Source organism: Balaenoptera ricei, chromosome 9 (genome assembly GCF_028023285.1).
Source record: "Balaenoptera ricei isolate mBalRic1 chromosome 9, mBalRic1.hap2, whole genome shotgun sequence".
In the NCBI taxonomy this organism is placed as follows: Eukaryota; Metazoa; Chordata; class Mammalia; order Artiodactyla; family Balaenopteridae; genus Balaenoptera; species Balaenoptera ricei.
In genome coordinates, this window is record NC_082647.1 from 23,648,573 (window position 1) to 23,675,811 (window position 27,239).

The window sequence follows — 27,239 nt, forward strand, 5'->3', positions numbered from 1 at the left end:
TGTCATAAATAAAAATTGACAAAATTTTTTTCCAGTTCTGACTTTTTTTTTATTTGGAAAATTTCAAACAGAGAAGTAGAGAGAATGGTATAGTGACCACAATTACCTGTCTCCTACATTTAATAATTGTTAACATATTTGTTTCATTTGTTTTTGGGGGGGAAAGGCTTATATCTGTTAAACTAAATTACAGACTTCGTGAACATCTTACCTGTTCTGTTTCTACACCAGTGGGGTGAAGGGCAAGTCAATTCTGACACTACCTGGAGTTAGTATCAGACTCCACAGGCTTAAGGGCTCAGTCCCCCTCAAGACTGCCTTCACTTCAAATATCAGCCTTACTTCAGGGGTCCCCGGGCCACCGGCACTACTGACCAACTGGCTACAAATTCAGGGGTTCCCACTACCCCCACAGGTTTGATAATCTGCTAGAACAACTCACAGAACTCAGTTAAGTGCTACACGTATAATTAAAGATTTATTTAAAAGGCTATACATAGCAGGAGGTCTGGGAAGAAGACAGAACTCCCATGCCCTCTCTTGGTGGAGTCAGGGTATATCACCCATCTGGCATATTAACCTGTTCATCAACCAGAAAGCTCTACTGAGCTTCAATGTCCAGAGTTTTGATCAGGGTTTCATTACTAGGCATGGATGATTATACCAGTGTTAAGTGATTGCACTTAATCTGGTCCAAAGTTGCAACTCTCTAATCACATGCTTAGTCTTTCAAGTGACCAACCCCTATCTTGTCTTTTCATTGTTGAATTATAAGAGTTCTTTATATATTCTAGATACTGACCCCTTATCAGATATTTGATTTGCAAACATTTTCTCTCATTTTGTGGGTTATTTCACTTTCTTAATAGTGTTCTTTGACACACAAAAGATTTTAGTTTTTTTTTTTTTAATTATTATTTATTTATTTATTTTATTATTTTTAGCTGTGTTGGGTCTTTGTTTCTGTGAGGGCTTTCTCTAGTTGCGGCAAGCGGGGGCCACTCTTCACTGCGGTGCGCGGGCCTCTCACTATCGCGGCCTCTCTTGTTGCGGAGCACAGGCCCCAGACGCACAGGCTCAGTAGTTGTGGCTCACGGGCCCAGTTGCTCCGCAGCATGTGGGATCTTCCCAGACCAGGGCTCGAACCCGCATCCCCTGCATTGGCAGGCGGACTCTCAACCACTGCGCCACCAGGGAAGCCCAAGTTTTTAGTTTTGATTAACTAAACTGATGAACTAAAATAGATAAATTGGACTATTTTCCCTTTTGTTAATTGTGCTTTTGGTGCCATATCTAAGAAACCATTGTCTAATCCAAGGTCATGAAGATACACTCCTGTTTTCTTTTAAGAGTTTCATAGTTTTATCTCTTACATTTAGGTTCTTTTTTATTTTTGGTATATGGTGCAAGGTAGGTCCAACATCATTCTTTTGCTTGTGGATATTCATAGACCTTTTAAGCTGTACTGAGTTACTTGTCTTTCTTTGCATTTGGTCTGTAAACTCCATGAGGGCAGACACCAAGGTGGTCTTACTAAATTTTTAATGAATGGATGAATTAGACAACCAAAATATCAAGTTTCTTTCCTTTTGTCAGAAATTATATCAACTGTGTACAGTAACACTGTTTTCATTGTGATATTGGTAGTTAAAATCTTTTGACAATAACAATTCAGAAACAAACTAATACACAGGATGACAGGGATTGTACAACTTAACAGGCTTTGGAGCAAAACATTTGGATTCAAATCCTGATTTTCATTTAAGAAATGTGTAACCTTGGGCAGATTAATTACCTATTTCTTATTCCTTAAAATGGGGATTTACTTTGTATAATTGTTAAAAGGATCAAATAAGACCTCATAACTACAGTGCTTTACACATTGTAAGCATTCATCAAACGGTGGCAGTTATTTAATTAAGTAATTAATTAATTAATTTTTGGCTGCCTTGGGTCTTTGTTGCTGCATGTGGGCTTTCTCTAGTTGCGGTGAGCGGGAGCTACTCTTCGTTGCATTGCACGGGCTTCTCATTGTGATGGCTTCTCTTGTTGCGGAGCACAGGCTCTAGGCGCGTGGGCTTCAGTAGTTGTGGCTTGCAGGCTCCGTAGTTGTGGCTCATGGCTCTAGAGCGCAGGCTCAGTAGTTGTGGCACATGGGCTTAGTTGCTCAGCAGCACACGGGATCTTCCCGGACCAGGGATGGAACCCGTGTCCCCTGCATTGGCAGGCAGATTCTTAACCACTGTGCCACCAGGGAAGTCCCAGTAGTAGTTACTTATTATTGCAAAGGAGAAGCAGCAATGTTTGGAAATTTTCTCCATAGTACAGATTCCAAGATTTATATTTTCTTTTGTGAATTGAGAATTGTTATACCATCGATGTTTGATTCGGAAAGAAAAGCATACACTAAAACACAATTCAGTGTGTTTGTGCAAATACTCTGGAGTCAGAGCGTCCTGGGCAATAGAATGAAATACCTTTTTGGGTGTCAGAATTTAGTGGAAAGGGGATTCTAGGCATTTTGTATTTATTTCAGTGTGGCACATTTTTCAGGTTTGTACAATAGTTATTTGATTACGTGTCTGTCTCCTCCATTAGGGTCTGCATACAAATCTTGTCTTAAATCATCTTTGAATTTGCAGTACAGTAGACACTCCACAGATGGTTGAATTGATGCGCCTTGTCCACGGGGGTCCGAAAGGAGTGTATGTAGAGGAATGGAGAAGTCGGAAGGGGTAGGAAAGACCTCGGATCCATTGCCAAGGAGAGGAGAGCTGCACAGGTGTGGGAGCCACGAAGGTCCTAGAGCTTCGGTCCGACGTAAGGAAGTAGAGAACCACTTCTTCCCTTCTCCCGGCCCGGTAGGGTCACTTCCGGGAGGGGGCGGCGAGACAAGAGGAGGCGTGCGGGGAAGGAGGCAGTTTACGCTGCACCAGGCGGAAGTGTGCCGAAGGTTTTGGTGCTGCCACTTCCGGTCCGGGTAAAGGCTGCTGAGGTACGCTGCATGGTCTGTGTCGGGCCGGGACAGCTTTCTGAGGGCAAGTCAGCGGGTCAAGAGGCGAGCACCGGCGTGTAGACTCAGAAGTCTGGAGTCTAGTGGTAAGATCGGAAAAACAACCAGGAACTTGAATACGATCTAACCTCTGTTTCCGAGGGGGTAACTTCCACGGGGAACCCCTCTGCCCTGGTAACGGCCAAAGAGGAGATGGCGCCAGTCAGGGAGCGGCCGTGGCCGACAAAGTGAGGAAGCGCGAAGGCAGAGCAGCCGGAGAAGCCTCGGGAGAAAACACCGGAGCCATCGCTGCCGCCACCACCGCTACCACCATGGAAGGGGCAAAGCCGACATTGCAGCTCGTGTACCAGGCAGTGCAGGCGCTTTACCACGACCCAGATCCCAGCGGAAAGGAGCGCGCCTCGTTTTGGCTTGGGGAGCTGCAGCGTTCGGTGAGGGGCCGAGAGAGGCCATTCTGCGCCGCGGGGCAAGGGCGGGGTGGGACCTCGGCTGGAGCCGGCGCCCGGCCGTTGGCCTCCTGAGGTCCTCCTTGGGGAGGAGCTGCTGCCGCGGGGTGGGGCTGCGAAGCTACATCTACGCGGCTTTTCGGAAACTAGTTGCGGCTGGTCGGTCGCGAAGTGGCCCTTTCCCCACCCCGTAGAATCTGGTTTGTAGGTCCTGTACTTCTCGCTCGTGGCTTCGATCTGGTCCTCTAAGTTTCACCCTTGCTATTACTTGCTTCTTAGGCCTTGCTTTTCCGTTTTGTCTTTCTTCAACCAAATCCAATCCCAGTCTTTCTCTGTCTTCCACTTAAGGATGTTTTATCCGTCTCTCTTCGGTGTCCAGGTGTTACTCCGGCAATTCCTTCCCACTCATAGCCTTACATCTCACTGTTTCTTGCTGCTTTTCTCTCTAGTTTGAGTACATTATTCTCGAAACTTCTCAGATTTCTAGATCCTTATACACGTGAGTTTTCCCCGTGTTTTGGAGTGCAACATAACGTAAAGAAAAAAAATCAGTTCTCGTTTCAGAAAATCTTTGCAGTTCTCATTTTGCTGCATATTGGTTTTCTAACCTTCTCTTTCCCCTGATTTTTAGCTTCTTTATAAGATACGGGTATCGTAGCTGCCTTGATTATTACAGATAATTGTGTCAGCATCCAATGAGGGGGTTAATTGCAACCTATTATACTTATTGTATTTCTGCGTTCTTTGAATCTCGTGTATTATGCTTCCTCCTCTAATTTTCCTACTTACCCTTGCAGTTCTTTAATTCAGTGTGATTATGTGTACTTGGTCATATTGCTGACTTTACCTTTCTTATTTTTGCATTTTATAGCCTAAGTATGTTTTAAAATTTGCTCCCTCCCCTTCCATTTCTTTTTTTAAACTCATAACTAGTACTTAAAGATGCTCTGCCCTTTTGAATCAGCTCCTAGTCTGTGAGTGCATAATAAGTATTTAAAAATTTGCAACTTTGAATATTACACTTTAAAAAAAAAATCGGGAACCCAAGTCCTGGGTGACCTCATGGGAAGGGAAAGGAATAGGACTCACTGTAAGCTACACGAGAAAATCATTCATATGTGGTCTGTCTTAGTGTTTAGTTAGTTTTTGTGATCTGGGGAGCCACACGTCCCTGATCTTAAAGTTTTCAGAGTAAAAATAGGAGAAATGCTACACCATACCAAAAGTCAGCCTTCCCTACTAAACCTGCTTATTGCTGTATGTATTTTAAATCAGTATTTTAGTGCTTACCATGTACCAGCAACTGCTAGGTGTTGGTATATGGAAATGAACCAGACAAAAAAAATCTTTGCTTGGCACAGGATATTTGTGATGTTTAAACGAGTTAATACCTACAAAGAGCTTAACAAAGTTCTTGGAACCTAGAACTCAAAATATGTTAGTAATTGTTATTTAAATATTAGTCACTTAGTTTCCACTAGTCTCTGTTACAGCCTTACATCATCACCATCATCATTATCATCACTATTTACAGTCGGGTCCCAACAGGAACAGATGGCACACTTGAAATAGGCTAATTTGAGGAGGGTTTGTTTTATAAAGGTACTGTTTATAAAGATGTGGATATAATGGGGTGCCACAAAAGATAGTGTAGTACCCTGTAGCCAAACTGTTAACAGCCCTAAACCAGAAGAGGCAAGAGAGAGAGTGGTTACTTCTTGGACTCTCAGGAGAAATATGGAGTTGGCTGCCTTGAGAGGAATTGTAGTTTTCAGTTGAAGGGACATAGCCAGCATGAGGTGATTCTGCAGGGTGGAAGCTGGAGGAATAAATATCTACACCTTATTCTCCTAACTTCCTCCTGGGATTCCCCATTGGGCAAACCTAACCCTAATCTAGGGGACTCAAGAACCTGTTGATCTGTTCCATAGAGGTCAGCATACTGGGGCAGAAAACATGGTAGAGAAGAGTGGAAAAGTGGACCTGGAAAATAGCACAGTCACACATTATCATTTTTAGGCAACTTCAGCATCTGGATTGACAATTCAGCTAACACTTTGGCTTCTTAATTCCTTTACTTTTTTCTAAGCCACCTGGTCACACAGTCACATCTTGGATCTTGTCATTGCTAAGAAGTCACCAACCCCCCCCCTAAATCACTAATTCACGCATTGAGCTCTGATCACACAACCAACTGAAATTCTTCTAGTTTGCTGGCTCAGGAATCTCAAGTAATGTCATGTAATAGTTTTTACTTTTTTGAAATCTTACATAATTTTAATTTTATCAAAATTAACAACTTATTAATTTATTGTTAATTTAGTAATAAAAGTTATTATTGTTAAAATTTTAGAGATTTAAGCCAAACTTTAAAAACTTTCTAAAGTTATAAAATGGGAATAGTTTTACAAGATTTAGGAAGAAAAAGAGCAGTTTCATCATTTCTCTTATGAAAGATGAGGATTTAGGCTTCCTCCGCTTCCTCACACCCCATCACTCATAGGTATACCTATGGTATACCACATTTTTGGTTAACATAGGTATACCACATTTCTGGTTAAATCATTACACATTGTGAATCATGAAGTGTGTATACCATGATAATTTCTTTTTTGTGCAACTTTTTTTTTGGTGGTAATCATTACCTTTTTCTTTTTTTCACGTTTGCCTTATTTTCTATATATCTACAGTAATTCATCCCAAACTCTCTGTTAGTAGGTGTAAATATCCTCTTAGTATGTTCACACTGGTAATCCGTTTCCTTTTTTGGTGGAAGGAAACCTCTCCCGAGAGCCCTCCATCTCCCTGCTCCAATCTGGCCCGGTTGTTCTCCAGGTCTCTTGCATAATTATTATCCTGGGATCTCACTGTCCTAGGGAATTCCTTTTTCTTTCTTGTATTGGATGTGCTGAATCCTGGATCCCATGATCTTTTCTTGAATTACTCCCTCATTTGACAGATAATTGAGAGGGGAGCCTTCATCTCTTCTCTCTCATTGTTGGTCTTTTTTCTTGGACCACTTTTACCCTGAGAGTTCTCTAGTCTTCTGCCTGGAGGTTATGACTAGGCTGCCAGTGGCAGGTAGGAGAATGAACTGGAGGGTGAATCTAACCGCTAAGTATGTAGACTTTAGTTTATTTAATCTGTTTTCAGTATGATACTCCTGTCCTTAGGTGAGTCTGTTGTCCAAGAGTCCAGAGTCCCTCTACTTCAGTCTCCCCAAAGTAAACCTTGAGTTTTCTGTGATGGTGGGAGGATAGTAGCCTGGCCCCTCAGAGTCAGGGAGAAAATCTAGGAAACTAAACTGCTTACACAGATTTTGAAGCCATTCCTTTGTTTTTTGTTCTATCTGTGCATCTGTCTTCAGGTGTACCTCAGTACTTCTAATTCTTGAGCCTTACTGGGATTTTGCAAATGAATTAGTTTGCCTCTTGGCTTCCCCCATTCTTATCCCTTCCCCCTCCCTGCTACCAGGCAAATTTTAGCTTTCTCAGACCTGCTCTGAGAGTTAACACTCACCCAGCAGTTTTCTCCTTTTCACAGTTTTGTTAATATCATTCGTGTTTCCATTTTCTGTCCTTGTGGGTTCCCTCATCCTTGGGGAAAAAAAAATCTTTTTACTCTGATTTTGGAGGGAATTTGAGGGCAAACAGATGTTTCAATCAGTTAAATTGTGTTAAACAGAAGTCTTAGTTCTTGAATTTCATCAAAACCTTATTCCATTGACTGGCCCTTTTTCTTTGTTAGGTCTTGTCTTTTTCCAGGGACTGTCGTTCTCATCCCTTTCTTCAATATACCACCAACCCTTCACCTCTGATTTGGTAGAACTTGAGCATGTGTATCCAATTGCTTCTCCTGTCCGATTTTAGTGCTCTGCATCTTATTATCTGAATTCTCAGGAACCTTGATCTTTTGGTTATCCTGTGTCTCACTTGTATCCTCAAACTCCCTCTTTACTGGATCCTTCCCATCAGCATTCACACAGCTGTAGTATCTCCCAGAATAAGCAAATGGTTTTGTGTGGGGAGAGGATGCAGCCTTTGTCTGGTTTTATGATTTTTTAATTTTTTTCTTACCTTTGTACTTTTACTATTACTTTTTCCCACTCCTGTCTTCAAATGAAGAAACTAGCCCATCTTTTCAAAGCCTAGCTAGCTTAAATTCTTTCTCCTTAAAGTCTTAACAGATTCTCTTCTGCTGAAAGTCATTTCTGCCCCTGCCCCAACACCGAAAGCACTTTAATTGCATTTATCATTTTTTTAAACTTTTTGAAAATTTGTTTTGTCTCCCCCAATAGACAGTAGGATCCTTTCAGATGTTTATATAATCTGATACCCATAGTTGAAGGAATAAACCATGATTATTAAGAAATGATCAAGATGTCTGACAGTTTCTCTTTTTTTTTTGAACATCTTTATTGGAGTATAATTGCTTTACAAGGGTGTGTTAGTTTCTGCTTTATAAGAAAGTGAATCAGCTATACATATACATATATCCCCATATCTCCTCCCTCTTGGGTCTCCCTCCCACCCTCCCTATCCCACCCCTCTAGGTGGACACAAAGCAGGTGGACACAAAGCACTGAGCTGATCTCCCTGTGCTATGCGGCTGCTTCCCACTAGCTATCTGTTTTACATTTGGTAGTGTATATATGTCAATGCCACTCTCTCACTTGGTCCCATCTTACCCTTCCCCCTCCCCGTGTCCTCAAGTCCATTCTCTATGTCTGCGTCTTTTATTCCTGTCCTGACCCTAGGTTCTTCAGAACCTTTTTTTTAGATTCCATGTGTATGTGTTAGCATACGGTATTTGTTTTTCTCTTTCTGACTTACTTTGCTCTGTATGACTGACTCTAGGTCCATCCACCTCACTACAAATAACTCAATTTCGTTTCTTTTTATGGCTGAGTAATATTCCATTGTATATATGTGCCACGTCTTCTTTATCCATTCATCTGTCAATGGACACTTAGGTTGCTTCCATGTCCTGGCTATTGTAAATAGAGCTGCAGTGAACATTGTGGTACATGACTGTTTTTGAATTATGGTTTTCTCAGGGTCTATGCCCAGTATTGGGATTGCTGGGTGGTATGGTAGTTCTATTTTTAGTTTTTTAAGGAACCTCCATACTGTTCTCCATACTGGCTGTATCAGTTTACATTCCCACCAACAGTGCAAGAGGGTTCCCTTTTCTCCACACCCTCTCCAGCATTTAATGTTTGTAGATTTTTTGATGATGGCCATTCTGACTGGTGTGAGGTGATACCTCATTGTAGTTTTGATTTGCATTTCTCTAATGATTAGTGACGTTGAGCATTCTTTCATGTGTTTGTTGGCAGTCTGTAGACACACAGTTTCTTAAAAATGTTCCTGAATGCATAGCTGCTTGTAGCACCTCCAGAGGGGCAGTTGGATGACTCAGATTTGTCTTTTTCTATGAATTTCATTTATTTTTGCTGCTTCTCTCTAACATATCCATGGATGATTGAAAATAAACAATATTATTCAGCCTCCTATGATGCTCTGTTTTCAGTCTTTCCAATCTTTTTTTAAAAAGCAGTCTTTATGAGATAAGTTTTTATTACCTTCATTTTATGCTTTGAACGACTTGAGTACAGAAAAGGAGAGGAACTTTTTGACACAATAAGCCTTTCTTGAAGTGGTCACTAAGTGACATTTTAAACCAAAAATCTGTTTTAGAATAGTCACAAAACATGCAGTGTAGTAGCATAGTGTTTTAATTTTCAATTTGAAATTGGTAAAGAATTCCCTGGTGGTCCAGTGGTTAGGACTCTGTGCTTTCACTGCAGAGGGCCCCAGGTTCAGTCCCTGGTTGGGAAATTAAGATCCCACAAGCCGCGCACCGTGGCTGGGAAAAAAAAAAAAATCTACTTTAGTTGAAAACAGAAAATGTAGTAACTAAAATTATGCCATATAAAGTAGCATCCAAAACTGTACAGTCCCTAAGAAACTTAACAAAAAAATGAAATTGGTAAGGAACAGAATTTGCCTGGTTTGTTTCAAAACCACTTTGAATAATATACGTTTTGAAAAACTATTATCCTTACTTCCCTCTTCCCCATACTTACTAATCTTAGAGTCTTTTAGTATAGTTATAATGATCCTGGTGACAATAGATTTGGTATAACGGTATAATTTGGACATGGTTCAGCCCATGCTATGAGTTAGCATCTTTTCTCTTTCTCTGGTATTTGTATAAAACAGCCATTTTCTGAAGAATCTATATTCATTAAACTTTTTTTCCACCAAAATTCTTGGAAACAGCCTACAGCCATGGTTTTGTTTTATGGGATAGGCGGATATCACTGATGTCTTCAAAGTGTTTTAAAAGAAAAAATTATTTTGAGACAGATCTTAAAGGAAGCCTATTTAACAGTGGACTACTCTGAATACTTAGTAGTTTCCTTTGTCCACCTCTAGTAACCAAAATTAGTAGACAATGCAGAAACCAATGGAAGGAAAGACCATCTCTTTATAGGGCTAATTAATTGTGCTACTCATTTGTTCTAAGTTTGTAATTTAGATTATAAGAAGGAGACTACTTTCACAGAGACCATCTGTGGGTTAGAGGTTATCTCAAAAGTTTCATAGTTCAGTCTGTAAACTGAAAAGGAATGATGAAAAGAAAAAAAAAGCATAAATCAACTGGAATTGATGGCATTGTAGTGTTTGGTTTATCACATATCCTTGAGAATTTTCTTCTTCTAAATATATCAAGAAGGTCATGGGTCATGGAGTATCAGCTTCAGACTTCTTTCCTAGTAATTTTTCTCTTTGGAGTTTCTTGACTCTTTAGCCTAGTTCTGAAACCTAGAGTCTTTGTTTTTGCTCTAGTAATGCAGTCATTGATTTGATTTACCTGAAAATCTAGACATCTTTTAATGTTTCTGCTCTCATCCTCCAGTCAAGTGACTCTTAAAACATAGACATGTTTTTGAAGGGCAAGCCTTCTAGAAAATAGAAAATGTTTGTGTACAACTTCTTTGGGGTCAGTTAGTTCAGTGAACATAGGAATACTGTATACTTTGCATTGCTGGAAAATGGGAGTGTGTAAGTAAATGATGAAAACCAAAGACCTTTCAACTGAATAGTATACCACTCTGGCTATATTGTCTAATATGATTGCCATTACCCACATGGCTATTGTGGCTGTTTAAATTTAAGTTAATTAAAATGAAGTTAAAATCAATTCCTTAGTTGCACTGCCACATTCCAAGTCTTGGACAGTGCAAATATAGTCATTTCATGTCCTTGCTGTATTGGAGCTTATGAATGAGAATTTGTGATGGTATTTCTGTTGGCATGATAGTCTGTTATCTGGTGGCATTCATCTGTATTTGGATTAGTTTATTTCTCATCTTCCCAGGCCTTGGACCAGAGTCAATAGTTTGAAACAGGATATAAAATGATCTGGATACTGCTACATTTTCTAAGTTGCCATTTTAACCATTTTTAGGCGTACAGTTCAGTGGCATTAAGTACATTCATGTTGTGCAATCATCACCACCACCCATCTCTAGAACTTTTTCGTCTTCCCAAACTAAAACTCTACCTGTTAAAGAATAATTCTCCATTCCCTCTTCTCTTCAGCCCCTGGTAACCACCATTCTACTTTTTTTTTCCTCTAGGAATTTGACTACTCCTATTACCTTATGAGTAGAATGATACAATATTTGTCCTTTTGTGTCTGGCTTATTTCACTTAGCATAATATCTTCAAGGTTCATCATGTAGACTATGTCAGAATTACATTCCTTTTTAAAAATTATGGTGCAATACACATAGCATAATATTTACCACTTTAACCATTTTTTTTAAAAAAAATTATTTATATTTACTTTTGGCTGTGTTGGGTCTTCGTTTCTGTGCGAGGGCTTTCTCCAGTTGCGGCGAGCGGGGGCCACTCTTCATCGCGGTGCGCGGGCCTCTCACCGTCGCGGCCTCTCCCGTTGCGGAGCACAGGCTCCAGACGCGCAGGCTCAGTAGTTGTGGCTCACGGGCTTAGTCGCTCCGCGGCATGTGGGATCTTCCCAGACCAGGGCTCAAACCCGTGTCCCCTGCATTGGCAGGCAGATTCTTAACCACTGTGCCACCAGGGAAGCCCCGCTTTAACCATTTTTAAGTGTGTAGTTCAGTGGCTTTAAGTACATTCACATTGTTGTGCAACCATCATCACCATGCATCTCCAGAACTTTTTTCATCTTGTAAAAATGAAAATCTGTACCCATTAAACACAGTTAACTAACTCCCCATTTCTCTCTCCCTACAGCCCCTGGCAACCACCATTCTGCTTTTTGTCTCCATGAACTTGACTACTCTAGGTACCTCATATAAGTAGAATCATACAGTATTTGTCCTTTTGTGACTGGCTTTTTTCACTTAACATAATGTCCTCAGGGTTCATCCATGTCGTAGAATGTGTCAGAATTTCATCCCTTTTTAAGGCTGAATAATATTGTATGTACCACATTTTGTTTACCTATTCATCTGTTGATACACACTTGGGTAGCTTCCACATTTTGGCTGTTGTGAATACTGTTATGAGCACAGGTGTACAAATATCTGTTGGAGTCCCTGCTTTCAATTCTTTTGAGTATATCACCAGAAGGGGAATTGCTGGATCATATGGTAATTCTGTGTTTTTTTTTGAGGAACTGACATACTATTTTCTAGATTTTACAGAATTTTAAGCTCTTGTTTTTTTTGTTTTGTTTTGTTTTGGCCGAGCTATGTGGCATGCGGGATCTTAGTCCCCGACCTGGATCGAATCTGTGTGTCCTACAGTGGAAGCGCAGAGTCTTAACCAATGGACCGCCAGAGAAGTCCCATAAGCTCTGTTGAACTTAAAAACATTTAATTCTTAGAAAGTTGCGCTTGCTCAGATTACCTCTCCTGTGTTTCCCTAGCTTGTACCCTGGTACTGAAATATTACCAGAGAGTGTTGTACTGTTATATAGCTGAAGTTCCAGAGAGAAGCTTTATTTCTCTTTACTGGAAGTTCACAGTACTGCTAATGGGGATAATTTTGTAGTGTTTGGCATGTAGAACCCCTTGAAAGTACCAATTTAATTTTCCTCTTTCTGGTTAGACTTCCCAAAATTAAAATATTATGAAATTTGTATTTTTTTTTCCTTTTGGTAAGAAATTTTCTGTTAACAGAGTTTACATTATATTTTTTACTTTTTTTTTCAAGCCCACAGCCCCTCTGCAGTTTTTCTCCGTATTAACTGTTCACTTGTATTTTCTGTCTCAGCCATAGTTAATACCATTTATACAGATGGCCCTAAAGCAGAAGAATACACTTAGAACTAGTCTTAAAAAGGTACATGTTTTTACATAAGCACTCAGAGTTTTCTGACACTATAATGCATTTTTTATTAAACCTTAAGCTAGACATCTTATATTTCTATACAATTAAGAAACTTGAATCTTCAGCATTGTGTTAGTGTATGCTTAGTATGTCTGATAGTACTCTCATTCTCCAGGTTTATACGAGTTGTTATAAAAATTGCTCAGATAGGCAGGAATAGAGACCGGTGATTAAAGGAAATCCATTTTCTATATTTTGGCTTTCAGGAAGCCTTCACATGGACTACCCATTTGCTTCAAATGAAATGGTTTCAAGCTTGGCATTTTCTACTTTTAAAGCAGGGCTGCCTAATATAATTAGTAAGGCCCACAGTGAATTGATTATCAAGGAATGCATGCTTCAGTCACTCCAGACCCAAGCTGACCTTATGGATCCAGATTTATTTATCTTTTTTCAGGACCGTTCTTGAGGTTAATATTCACATGCATATGTGGCTGAGGGTTTTTAATATGGATAGGGATTCTTTACAGTTGTTGAGGAAAAATTTTGGCAAAATTTCTTAGTATCATATTATGTGTGAGCAACAGCTACAGATTTGAGCCAAAGTTTATTTGATAGAGGCCATTATGACACAGGATTGTTTGAAAATGCTTGTCCCAGAAATACTGGGATTTCATCAGAAACTCAGGAGACCACAGCGTGCAGTGCTGTAGTCATTTGGTCTTACTGATTCCTTTCATTGAGATCAAGATAGAGTAATGCATATGGGCACTACCATCTTCCAACATTGTCTTGAAGGTAAGAGTGTTTGAGTATTTCTCCTGGAATTTGAATAGCCTATGATGTTTTAAAGAATTATTTTTAGCCAGGAATCTCTGGTAATATCTCCCTCTTAATTATCTATTCAGTTATTATGGGGATGGCTGTGAAAATGTAAATTGGCTGAACTTATCTCTATAAATGAGCTTTTTTGCTTCTAGAAAACTTGTTTATGCATACATGGGTAGTCTATGGTTCTGGGAGCTTGCTTGGGGCTTTATGATTATTTTTCACTTACACTCTGCTTTTGGAGTTGGGAGTTGTTTACTCATCACTGCTGTGGTGAAGGTATTAGCTAAGTTTCATTTCATCATAGTTTCTGTATTTCAGACCATCTTGCAAAACAAATTATTTTGAAAGATAACAGTTTTAGGTAGTGATGGTTTTCTTTTGAGATCTATAGCTTATATTTTTCCTAATATCCATTCGTATCATTTTCTCTCCTCGCTGTTTAAGAAAACCATCAGAAAGTAACTTGTGACAGACCTAGCAATTTATCTTAAATTTGTAAAATTTTCATAAAGGATTAGATACAAAAACTTAAGATAGTTGACTGACAAAAAATTCCTTTCTCTTTTTCAGGTTAATAAAGACTAGTTTGTTCTTTACCTGTCTCATGAAAATGACTTTTTCTTGATTTGGGAAATTCTGATTTTCTAGCTCTATACCATATTGGTACAAGGCATGTGTCTATAATGTTGCAGTGTCTGATTGACTGTTTTTTAGGGGTTCTTTTTACTGTGCTCTTGCCTGGTCTGCCCCTCCTTCCAGTATACTATAAATCTTTATTTAATAGATGTATTATTCACTAATTGAAACGTTTTTAAAAAGTACAGCAGTCTTACACATTTATTCTTACTTATCAAATTTCATTGAAATATTTGTATTTCCAGAACCTAATTTTCTATTTGCCAGAGCTCTTCTGTTTTCAGTGAAGTATTTTTAGGTAATGCTGCTTAATTTGAGGAGTTTTTGTATAGGATTAACTAGCAGCTCTAGTCAGCTTCTGATTCTTGGCAGCTGATGAATCCTTAGGCCCCCTATCTGGGTGTGTACTTGCAATGTTAAGGGTCTGCTCAGTGATTTCCGTTGATTAGGCAGTTTTAGAACTGTTAGTGTAGAAGTGAGTCTTGGAGCAGTCGTGACCGTTAAAGAAAAAAGGGCAAGTACTTTTAGGATCTGCTGTGAAGTATAATGAAAGACTTAGAGCATGTTAGTGAAAGGATTGCTGGGCCATAGCCTGCTTCATATTCATCACATAGTCATGGAAATATCTTTTGAAAAGACTGATATAAAGGCCTGTTCTGCTACTGCTTTGTGAAATGGAAGATTGGAATTAGTTGCTTAAATGGAAAATGTTCTCTTGTTGCAGCCTCTTTGAAATGTGCTGCTAGTGGGAGCTGCAGCTTCCTCCTGCTGACTCTGAGCCCCAGGCTTCGGTTGAGATGGTCCTTTCAGAAATGTGGAGCTTAGTCCAAGCCTGGATTTCAGTGGGTAGCACCTGGCATCTGTGGCTAGAAAGTCCTATGAAGTGTAAGTGCTTTATTCTCTCCTTGTAAAGAATCCCTTTTCCTTTCTTCTTTCTGCAGCTTAGCAGAGGGGAAGAACAGTGAGCAATGTACTGTAGTATCTGAGGTATCAGGATTTGGTTGCATTTTCTTAATGATTCAGTGATCAAAACAGGATTACTTGTTTTCTGGATGCCAACAATTCTTAAACCCTCCTGGAATTCAAAATAAAGGGACAAATTATGACCCCTTAATATATATAGTACTGGCAGTATCATCCTGGGTAATTTTTCACTGACAGTTTACTTAGTAGACTGTGATATTCAAGTTTCCCAGGTTTCTTTAGAGGTCAGTTTTGTATTTCGTTCTTGTTCCAAAAGACAAATATTTGAAAAGAGAGGCACATTTGACCAGTGGGTGAGGCAGCGTCAAGATAAATAAGGATGCTTGAAATGAGAAGACAGTTCTTTTTTCACTTCGGTTCTACTTGACACATTTACACAAGGAGCAGTATGGGAATTTTCCTAAGACCGATTCCTCATAGAATTGTCCTAGGAAATACATATAGCTACCATCTATATTTTAGTTTAGTTAAAAAACAGAAAACTATGATAACATAATGAGTGTTAGAAGATGCAAAGTTTATATTTGGTTTAGTTGCCTGGGGTTAACTGCTATTCTCCTTTTTTTCTATTTCAGAAATACTGGTAATATTTTAAAGTAAGGTCATTCCAGAAAAGACTCCCATTTTGGGGAGACTTTAAGTTTCCCTTCACTGAAATTTTTCTGAGATTCTTAAATCTTCCAATTTTGGCTAGGAAAATATTGAGCTTCTTCTCATTGCTAAAGCAAAATATATATTTAAAACAAAACAGAACCAAGGCTCCAACTGGGTAAGTAAGGCAAGCAAAGTTCTACAAATAAGGACTCTGAATGAAAAAGGTCCTTTCAGGGCCTTTGTTTTCTTTATCTGTAAACTGGTTTGCTTGTTTTCTCTTGCCCTTTCTCTAAACATTGTGGATTCTGTTCTTATAGCTTAGTGCCAATCCAGTAAGTATCTCAGCTACCTAGTAAAAGAATGGGCTTCATGTTTGGGAAAACAAAGAGGTGTTATAGATTTATGAGATGATAGTATCTTGTCATTTTGCTTCATATTTAATAATTTAACATATATTTGCTTAAATGGCTCTATTGCCAGGAGATTTTGAGAGAGGCAGAAATAATTAAGGTTGTTTTTTACTTTTAAAGAGCTTACAGTCTATTGAAAAAGATGAACAAAAGCCCAAATAATTACAATATAAAGTTCTACAATTGAGCTGTTACAGTCAAGGGTACCTTGGTAGTAAGGAAAAAGGATTACTCCTCCAATATGTTCTCTTTATTTCTGGCTTTCAGGAGTTTGAATATGATGTGTTTAGCATTTGTTTGTTTGTTTGGGGGGGTGGGGGACAGTAATAGTCTCTGTTGCCCTTGTCTACTGTAGTCTTTAGCAGTTCCAGTGTCCAGTGTTCTCATTGGTGGGGCTTTCTCAGTGATTCTGTCCTCCCCTGTGGCATTCATGCTCTGCCTTGCATCTGGCAGATCTTGTGCAGGATAAATTTTTTTTGCCCTTCCTTCAGTGGTAGGAGACCTCTGTGGTGTTATTGTTATAGTATCATGGGCTCAAGACGGTTTTATGCCCTGTCCTGTAGGAGTAGAGGTTTTTTTCTTTTACCCTTACTGCAACAGCAATGGGTCTCACTTAACCTATAAGCCTTGAGGGTAACATGATTTGCTGCCCCTCCCATACCAGTTAAGGCTTTTGTTCAGTAGGGGAGAAGGGTCTAGTCAGAGCTTTTTGTGTCCTTTCTGCTATTGTGGCTACTCCTGTCCTCCAAGACTGTACCACCAAAGAGGTTTTCTCTGGTCTCCTGCCCTACCCCCATTCTTTCTCCTGAGTATTTGGTGGAGGTGTGTGGATAAGAGCCTGTAGGTGGTTGTGAATTCCCTTTGTGTCCAAGAGTCCTATGGGTTTTATATGTTCATACTAGCCCACACATATACATTTTTTTTAATCAATTTGTTAATAATTTTAATTGAATTTTTATTACCTGGTCGTCTGGTGCCCCATATCTCTTTTCTTTGTTCTGCCACAGGTGAGCCAACGCTTGGTGAGGTCTCTTTAAATTTCAGTCTACTTGGTTGTCCTGGGACCTCAGCTTTCTGATGCATTTAAGAAAAGTTACTTTGTAGTTTATTTGCTTTTGTTTATTAACTCCAAAGCAATGATCTTTTCCACTTTCTGCATCTTAGGAGAATGTGAAGTTCCTCTCAGGTGTATAGATTCATTTATTTTAAACCCTACAAGATACTGTTGCTTTATATAGTCAGTGTTCACAGAGATTTACTTACATACTTAGCCTTTCCATTACTCTTCATTCCTTCCTGATTTCCATGTTTCTATCCAGAATTATTTTCATTCTGCTTGAAGAACACCCTTTAGTATTTTCTTCTTTGTTCTATTGGTAATGAACTCTCTCCTTTTATTTTTTTTCTTTTGGTCCCAAAGTGTCTTAATTTTGTTGCATTTTGGAAGGATTTTTTGCTGGGTACAAGTAACCAATTGGCAATTATTTTCTTCCAGTACTTTGAAGATATTTGATTCCCATTTTTTATTTTGGCAAGTCAGCTATCAGTCTAAGTGTTCCTTTAAAGGTAATACATGTTTTTTCCTCTGGCCTTTAAGATTTTCCTTTTTGTCTTTAGCAGTTTTTTAGCAGTGTTATTTGATGTGCTTAGGTCTGGTTTTTCTATCCTTAGGGTTTACAGAGTTTCTTAAACTGTGGCTTGGTGTCTTATCAGTTTGGAAATTCCTCAGCCATTATGTTTAAATAGTGCCCCATTTTTTTCTTTTCCTTCTGAGATTTCAGTCATGTTTGTTAGACTTTTTCACTATGTCCCATGTGTCACTTGCATTCTTCCTATTCTTTACCTTCTATTCTTTTCTTTTGCTTCTTTTTTTGAGTTTGTGCTTCAGGTCTTATTTTCTATTGACCTATTCTCTAGCATAGTAATCTTTTCTTCAGTTGTCTGATTTGCTATTCAAGCCTTCCATTTGGGTCTTAATTTCAGTTACTGTATTTTTCAGTTCTAGAATTTCCCTTTGATTCTTTTTTTTAGATTCCGTTTCTTAATGCAAATTCCAATTCGTCTTCTAATTTCTTGAATACGTTAATCAGCTATTTAATTTTTCCCAACTGTTTATTTTGAAAAATTCATAACTTGAAAGAATTGTATAGTGAACACTGATTCATGGTAAGTCCTTCTCAAATTGCCTGTTCCATTTGCTTTCTCTCTTTTTTCTTTCTTACTCTCCCTTTTGGAACCATTTGGAAGTAAATTGCAGATTTTATCATGCTGTACCCCTAAACATTTTGACGTATAGCTCGTAAGAACAAGACATTCTACTAAACTAAAACCATTGTCACATTAAAGAAATTTAACATTAATATACAATAATATTATCTAATACACAGTCCATATTCAAATTTCCCAGGTGTTTCAGTTACAGATTTCTAGCTTTTAAAAAAATTTTCTTTCCCTAATCCAGGATCCAATCAAGGATAATGCATTGCTTTTAGGTGTTATGTCACTTTAGTTTCCTGGGATATTTTTTTTTTTCCTTTTATGATAGTGACATTAAAAAACAAATCCAGGCCCATTTTGTCTTTGTTTTTAATATGACCCACTCACTATTTTGCTTTGTTTGGTTGTTTCCTCATGATTGTATTCAACTTAAACAGTTTTTGGAAGAATACTACATGAACGCAAAATTGTTGTTTTCAGTGAATCACATCAAGAGTCACTTAAAATCTGTTTGTTCCATTATTGGTGATGTTAAGTTTTATCATTTTGGTTGAGACATCACAGTTATTTTAGTCCTCATCTGATAATTCCGTTATCTAGATAGGTTATTTTCTATTGTCTGTTTCCACCCCCAACCCTCCCTTTTTTGCTTTCGTTTGATAAATACTGGATATATTGTTTATGAAAAGTTGAAGAGATAATAAATGATGTTTTTCCCCTGAGGTAATTTCTTTTGCTTCTGGCAGGTCTTTATGATAGGACCAGATTCCTTTAGTCTGAAGGGATTGAGCAGATTCTAAACTGTGTGTTTCTTTTTTGTAAAATATACATGACATCAAATTTACCATTCTAACTATTTTAAAGTGTACAACTCAGTGAGAGTAAGTATATTCATGTTGTTTTATGACCACCAACACAAGCAATCTCCAGAATTTTTTTATCTTCTACAAGTAAAACTTTGTACCCATTAAATGATAACGCTGCCCATTCTCCCTCCCATCAACCCTTGGCAACCAAAATTCTAACTTTGTCTCTATGAATTTGACTACTGCAGGTACCTCATGTAAGTGGAATCATATATTTGTCCTTTTGTGTCAGGCTTATTTTACTAAGCATAATGTCCTCAAAGTTCATCCATGTTATGGCATGTAATGGTACTTTCTTCCTTTTTAAGGCTGAATAATAGTCCATTGTATGTATAGGCCACATTTTGTTTATCCATTCTGCTGTCAATGAACATTTGAGTTGTTTTCAACTTTTGGTTATTGTGAAATATGCTGCTATGAACATTGGTGTATAAATATCTGAGTCCCTGCTTTTGATTGTTTTGGCTATATACCCAAAAGTGGAATTGCTGCATTATGTGGTAATTTTATTTTTAATTTTTTGAGGAACTGCCATACTCTTTTCCATATTGGCTGCACTATTTTACATTCCCACTAGCAATGTGCATTGTTAACAATTTCTCTACATCCTCATCAACACTTGGTTTTTTTTGTTTTGTTTTATTTTTTGTTTTGTTTGTTTTGGCCACGTTGCAGCCTGTGGGATCTTAGTTCCCTGACCAGGAATCAAACCCGTACCCCCTGCAGTGGAAGTGTGGAGTCTCAACTGCTGGACTGCCAGGGAAGTCCCTGCCTATTTTTTTAAATTATTTTATTTATTTTATTTTATGCTGCATTGGGTCTTCATTGCTACACACAGGCTTTCTCTAGCTGCAGTGAGCGGGGGCTGCTCTTCATTGTGGTGCGTGGGCTTCTCACTGTGGTGGCATCTCTTGTTGTGGAGCATGGGTTCTAGGTGTGAGGGCTTCAGTAGTTGTGACACGCGGGCTCAGTAGTTGTGGCTTGCGGGCTCTAGAGTGCAGGTTGAGTAGTTGTGGTGCACGGGCTTAGTTGTTCCGTGGCATGTGTGATCTTCCCAGGCCAGGGCTCGGACCCATGGCCCCTGCGTCAGCAGGTGGATTCTTAACCACTGCGCCACCAGGGAAGTACCTCTGCCTATTTTTAAATTGGGTTGTTTGGTTTTGTTGTTGTTGTGTTGTAGGAGTTCTTTATATATTCTGAATATTAACCCCTTATCAGATACGTCATTTGCAAATATTTTCTCCCATTCTGTGGGTTGCCTTCTCATACTGATTATATCTTTTAATGATGAATAGAAGTTTAAAATTTTGATGTAGTCCAATTTATGTGTTTTTACTTTTGTTGCTTGTGGGGTTTTTTTTGTTTTTTTTTTTGGCCTTGCTCCGTGGCATGCAGGATCTTAGTTCCCTGACTAGGGATCAAACCCCGTGCCCTATGCATTGGAAGCACAGAGTCCTAACTACTGAACCGCCAGGGAATTCCCTGTTGGTTGTGCTTTTGATCCAGGAAATCATTGCCAAATTTAATGCACATATAGCTTTCCCCCCATGAGTTTTATAGTTTTAGAGTCCACTTCTTTCTTTTTAGGTCTTACATTTAAGTTTTGATCCATTTTGAGTTAATTTTTGTATATGATGTCCTGTTCTTGTTGAAAATCATTTGACCATATATGCACGGATTCATTTCTGGGCTCTCTATTCTGTTCCAGTGGTCTTGTGTCTGTCTTTATGCCAGTACTAAACTTTTTTTTTTTTTGGTGGCAAAAACACATAATATGAAATTCAACCTCCCAACAGTTTGCAAGTATACAGTGCAATATTTTGCAAGCATACAGTGCAATATTGTTGACCACATGCATGTTGTGTAGCGGATCCCCCTGAATCCCCCACATCCTACATGACTGAAACTCTGCATCCACTGAACAACTCTCCACCTCCTCCTCCTCCTAGCCCCTGATTTTGACTACTTTAGATAGCTCATATATAAATGGAATCATGCAGCATTTGCCGTTTTATGACAGACGTATTTTACTTGGCACAATACCCTCAAGGTTCATCTATGCCTTGGCAGCACATGACAGGATTTTTAAGACTAAGTGATAATCCATTAAGACTGAATAGATACTCCATTCCATGTATATATCACATTTTCTTTATCCATTCATCCATTGATGGACAATTAGTTTGCTTCCACCTCTTGGCTTTTGTGAATAATGCTGCAATGAACATGGGTGTGCAAATATCTTTTTGAGATGTTATTTTCAATTCTTTTGGGTATATATCCAGAAGTGGAGTTGCTGGATCACATGGTAGTTACATTTTTAATTTTTTGATGACCCTCCATACAGTTTTCCATAGTATCTGCACTATTTTATATTACCATCAACAGTGCATAAGAGTTCCAATATCTCCACATCCTCACCAACACTTATTTTCTGGTTTCTTTTGATAGTGGCCATCTTAACAGGTATGAAGTGATATCTGATTGTGCTTTTGATTTACATTTCCCTGATGACTAGTCATGTTAGCATCTTTTTATGCTTGTTGGCCATGTTTATACTGTCTTTAGAGAAATGTTTTTTTCAAGCCCTTTGCCCAATTTAAAATTGGGTTATTGGTTTTTATGTTGTTGAGCTGTAGAAATTCTTTCTATATTCTGGATATTAACTCCTTGTCAGATGTATGGTTTGCAAATATTTTCTCCCATTCCATAAATTGCTTTCTCACTCTGGATTTTGTGTTGCGCAGAAGTTTTTAGAGTTTGGTGTAGTCCCATTTGTTTTATTTTTGCTTTTGTTTCTTGTGGTTTTGGTGTCATATCCATGAAGTCATCATCAAATCCAGTGTCATGATATTTCTTGTCCCCCGTGCTTTCTTCTTGGAGTTATAGTTTCAGGTGTTCCATTTAGGTCTTTAATCCATTGTGAGCTAATTTTTGTATATGGTGTAAAATGAGAGTCCACTTCTTTCTTTTGTCTATGGATATCCCTTTTCCCAACAGTATTCATTGAAGAGACTCTCCCTTCCCCATCTTGTAGTTTTCTCATCCTTGTTGAAGATGATTTGTCTATATTTTCGAGGGTTTATTTATTGGTGCTCTGTTTTTTTCCCATTGGTCTATATATCTGTCTTTATGCCAGTACCATACTCTTTTGATTGCTGTGGTTTCATAATAAATTTTGAAATCAGGAAATATGAGACCTCCAATTTTGTTCTTTTTCAAGATTGTCTTAGTTGTTTGGGACCCCTTGAGATTCCATATGAATTTTTCGATGGATTTTTCTCTTTCTGCAAAAAAAAGTCCTTAGGATTTTGATAGGGATTGCACTGAATCTGTAGAGCACTTTGGATAGTATTAACAACTGTAGTAAGTCTTCTAATCCTTGAACCTAGGATGTCTTTTCATTTATTAGTGTCTTCTTTAATTTCTTTCATAAGTATTTTGTAGTTTTCAGTGTACAGCTTGCTTTATTCCTGAGTATTTTGTTCTTTTTGGAAGCTGTTGTATATGCAGTTGTTTTCTTAATTTCGTTTTCAGATCGTTCATTGTCAGTATATAAAAACAACTGATTTGGGGGTGTTGACTTTGTATTTTGCAACTTTGATGAATTCGTTTATTAGTTCTAACAGGTTTTGGGGAATCTTGAGGTTTATCTACATATAAGATCATGTCATATGTGACCAGTCATCATTTTACCTTTTCCTGTCCAATTGGGATGCCTTTTATTTGTTTTTCTTACCTAATTGCTCTGGCTAGAACTTCTAGTACTATGCTGAATAGAAGTGGCAAAAGTGGGCATCTTTGTCTTGTTCCTGATCTTATAGAGTTTTGAAAAGTTTTCAGTCTTTGAACATTGAATATGATGTTCATTGTGGGGTTTTCATATGTAGTCTTTACTACGTTGAGACAGTTTCCTTCTTTACCTAGTTTGTTGAGTGTCTTTATCATGAAAGAGTGATAGCTTTTGTCTAATGCTTTTCTGCATCAATTGAGATATTTATGTGGTTTTCCCCCCTTTATTCTGTTAATGTGGTGCATTACATTGTTTGATTTTTGTATGTTGAGCCACCCTTGCATTTCAGGAATAAATCCCACTTGGTCATGGTGTGTAATTCTTTAATATACTGTTGAATTCAGTTTGCTACTATTTTTTTGAAGTTTTTTTTGCCATTAGTATTCATAAGGGATATTGGTCTGTAGGGGTTTTTTTTTTTTTTCCTTGTAGTATCTTTGTCTGCCTTTGGTATCAGGGTAATCCTGGCCTCATAGAATGAATTCGGAAATGTTTCCTCCTCCTTTTCAATTTTTGGATGAATTTGAGAAGGATTGGTGTTAATTCTTCTTTAAATGTTTGGTAGAATTCACCAGTAAAGCCATCTGATCCTGGGCGTTTCTTTGTTGGGAAGTTTTTGATTACTGATTCAGTCTGTTCACTAAGTATAGTAATCTAGTCTATTCACATTTTCTGTTTCTTCTCGATTCAGTCTTGGTACATTGTATGTTTCTAGGAATTTGTCCATTTCATCTGGATTATCCAGTTTGTTGGTGTACAGTTCATAGTATTTCCTGTAATCTTTTTTATTTCTGTAAAGTTAGTAGTAATGTCCCCATCTTTGTTTCATTTCTTTTTGCTTGGTTAAAATCTAGATAAAGGTTTGTCAATTTTGTTGATCTTTTTGAAGAATCAAATCATGGTTTTTCTGTGTTCTATTTTATTTATCTTTGCTCTAATCTTTATTATTTGCTTCCCTATGCTAGCTTTGGGCTTAGTTTTTTCTTTTTTTCTAGTTCCTTAAGGTATAAAGTTAGGTTGTTGATTTGAGATAATTTTTCTTTTTTTAATTTAAGTGTATATGTATGGCTATAAATTTCCCTCTTAGCACTGTTTCACTGCATCTTACAAGTTTTGGTATGTTGTATTTCCATTTTCATTTGTCTTAAAATATTTTCTCATTTCCCTTCTTTGACCCATTGGTTGTTTAAGAATTGATATTTAATTTTTACATATTTGTGAATTTTCCAGTTTTCCTTCTGTTAATTTCTAGTTGCATTTCATTTTTGATTGGAAAACATACTTTCTGTGATTTCAGTCTTTCTGCATTTATTAAGACTTATTTTGTGGCCTAACATCTGGTCTATCCTGGAGAAGTTTCAGCCTTTTTGAGGTACATTTCCTGTTTCCTGCACTGGGTCCTAGCTGAAAATCTGGACTATTTTCCAGGCCCCCTCTTCCTTGGTGGGCTCTGAATTCTACTTTTCACCTCCCCAGTCTTGTGTGACTGCCCAAATCTCTTCAGCTTTTTAGCCTCTTGTCTTCTACTTTCAAACAAGCAAATGCCTGTGGGGAAAGGTGGAGCCACATATTAGGCTGAACTCTCTGGAATCTGTGGCCTCATGTTCTAGATGTCTTGGTAGTTCTGATGTCTTCAAACAAGTTCTTTTTGATATTTAATCAATTTTTTTCTACTTTTTTTTTGGCTGGAAAATTGGTGTTCAGCCAGCTAGTGTGGTAAAAACAAAGTTGAAACACTTGATGAATGCTATGAACGCTAAGGCTTCAGGTATAAAACTAATTCCTGTATGTTAAAAAGCTTCACTATGCTTTCCAAAAAAAAAAAAGTGTAATTTAAATTTTTACAAAAAAGATTTTATGATATCATCTGCATCTTTGTTTTTTAAATGTATATCTTGGAGATACTTCCATATTAGGACTACAAATCTATATTTATTTTTCAAGACAGTTCCAAAGGACATGTTAAAAAATATTCAAACATCATCAAAGGTGCTTGAAAAAGAAATCTTCTTTGCATCCCTACGCCCAGGTTAACAGTTCCGCAGAAGGAAATATTTTTTTTGTTTTGTTTTGACTTTTGGTTCTGCCCTTCATTTTTGAGATCTTTACTTTTAAGGAGATAGAAATGTTTGTCAGAAATACAGATAATAAGAATAATATAATTGGTATTTTTTTGCTAGTTTCTGCCATTCAAATTAAAGCACAACATGACACTGTACAATCAATGAACTTTTTCACAAGGGTTCTGACCTGGTGGGTTGACAGTTAGATTTCACTAGGGAGAAAGACTTCATACTAGTTTAATTTAATAGGCAATATTGAGTTTTGTTTGTTTTGTTCTATTTTGTTTTTTAAACACAGATACAGAAAAACCACACAAAACAAATGTGTAACTTGGTGAATTAAGGTAGGTCTTTGAGTGTCTTTTAATCTGCAGGTTCTTTCTCTCCCTGTTGTGTTGAGGAATCTGGGCCTTTTGACCTGTTGAGTTTCCTACAGTCTTGATTTTGTTGATTACATAGTTAGGATGCAGTTCTGCTTTCCTCTTTATTTCCTGCAAATGGCCTGCTAGATCCAGAGGCTTAATGAGATGCAGATTTGATCCTCTTGTCTTTGTGGTGATGAATTTGAGGAAATTTTTGAGCAAGGCTCTGTGAATGATTCTGCTCCAAAAGGCATCCATTTGGTGGATGGGTGGTCTGGAGGTTCTAAGATGGCTTCACTTACATGCCTGACACTCTGGTAGGAATGGCTGGAAGGCTTGACTTAACTGGGCTCCACTTGCTTTCCGTGTAGTGTTAGGTCTCTTTACATTATCTCTCCAGCAAAGTCTCCATGTTGTCTCTCCACTAGAGTAGTCAGAGTTCTTAATGGTAAGTGTTAAAGAATTTGTGGACATATATTAAAACCACCACAGTAACCAATGAATATTTTGGGGAGATAGTTTGTTGTATTTTATCATTTATCCATGAATCTTGCTTGTAGCAGTTATTTCTGGTGTGTTCTAATGGTGGTGATTTTCTGTTTCCCTCATTCCTTCCACATTTATTAACTAACATTGTTCTGTTAAAAAAGATGTCTTATATCCTGCAAATAACCTTTCCCCAGTTATTTATTCAGTTGTTATTCACATCAGTATGGACTCATGGATATTGTTTTGTTTTTGAATTATAATCCAATACTGTCATAATTTGTTACTCCCAGGTTTTCTAGTTTAGGCCACTGGGAGCTTTTTCAGTTGGCTCCTATGTCCTTTGGACTTTAGGCTAGTTTTTATTTATTTATTTATAATTTTTATTTATTTATTTTTTTTGGCTGTGTTGGGTCTTCATTGCTGCACACGGGCTTTCTCTAGTTGTCGTGAGCGGGGTCTACTCATGGTTGCAGTGCACGGGCTTCTCATTGTGGTGGCTTCTCTTGTTGCGGAGCATGGGCTCTAGGTGCGCGGGCTTCAGTAGTTGTGGCTCGTGGGCTCTAGAGCACAGGCTCAGTAGCTGTGGCGCACAGGCTTAGTTGCTCCGCGGCATGTGGGATCTTTCTGGACCAGGGCTGGAACCCATGTCCCCGGCATTGGCAGGCGGATTCTTAACCACTGTGCCACCAGGGAAGCTCCTAGGCTAGTTTTTAAAATGTTTTTCTGGCCTACTTTCTTTGTAAGCATGCTATTCTGCTCATTATCGACACCCGCACCCACCCCCAGTTGCTATATATATGGCATTTGAGCTCAATGGCTTATTTCTTGTGAAATTAGTTTTTTGAACTTTTGGAAGGAGGCATAATTAAGGATAGTATTTCCAACTTCATAGAGCTTCCTTTTCTGTTGTTTTCAGATAGTATTTACAGATATGGTGGTTTGATTTCTAAGATTTCCAAGCTTTGTTATTACCTTCTCCTTTTTTTCCTTTGTCTCTGTTGTACTTGTCCTGTATAGTATTGACTCTTTTCACAGCAGTTTCTCCTCAGTTTGGGGCCCTGCTCTGGCTTTTCAGTTTTAAGAATGCATAGAGGCTAGATTGTTCCATCTCCTTAGACCTTACATAGGCCTCTTTAACTCATTTGCTTTTGGATTGGGCAAAACCTTTTCTGTTTTCAACTACAGTCTTCAGATTGGTTCCCTGTG

General features: G+C 38.2%; 1 protein-coding gene across 5 annotated transcripts in view; it reads left to right on the forward strand.

Moving 5' to 3' along the window:
• TNPO3 (transportin 3) overlaps positions 1–27,239 on the forward strand; it is a 134,567-nt gene that overhangs the window by 49,938 nt on the left and 57,390 nt on the right. Inside the window, exons 1-2 of one of the 5 annotated variants that reach the window (XM_059933436.1) lie at positions 3,362–3,444; positions 14,980–15,140. The exons of 1 other annotated variant lie outside the window; for it this stretch is intronic. Coding sequence is in view for 1 of the 4 variants with exons in the window: in XM_059933433.1 (XP_059789416.1) it covers positions 3,325–3,444 (120 nt within the window). In the remaining 3 variants the exon portion in view is untranslated. Of the gene's footprint in view, positions 1–2,920; positions 3,445–14,979; positions 15,141–15,968; positions 16,009–27,239 lie in introns of those variants that run through there. 3 more of the 5 variants (XM_059933433.1, XM_059933434.1, XM_059933437.1) reach the window with 3 other exon arrangements.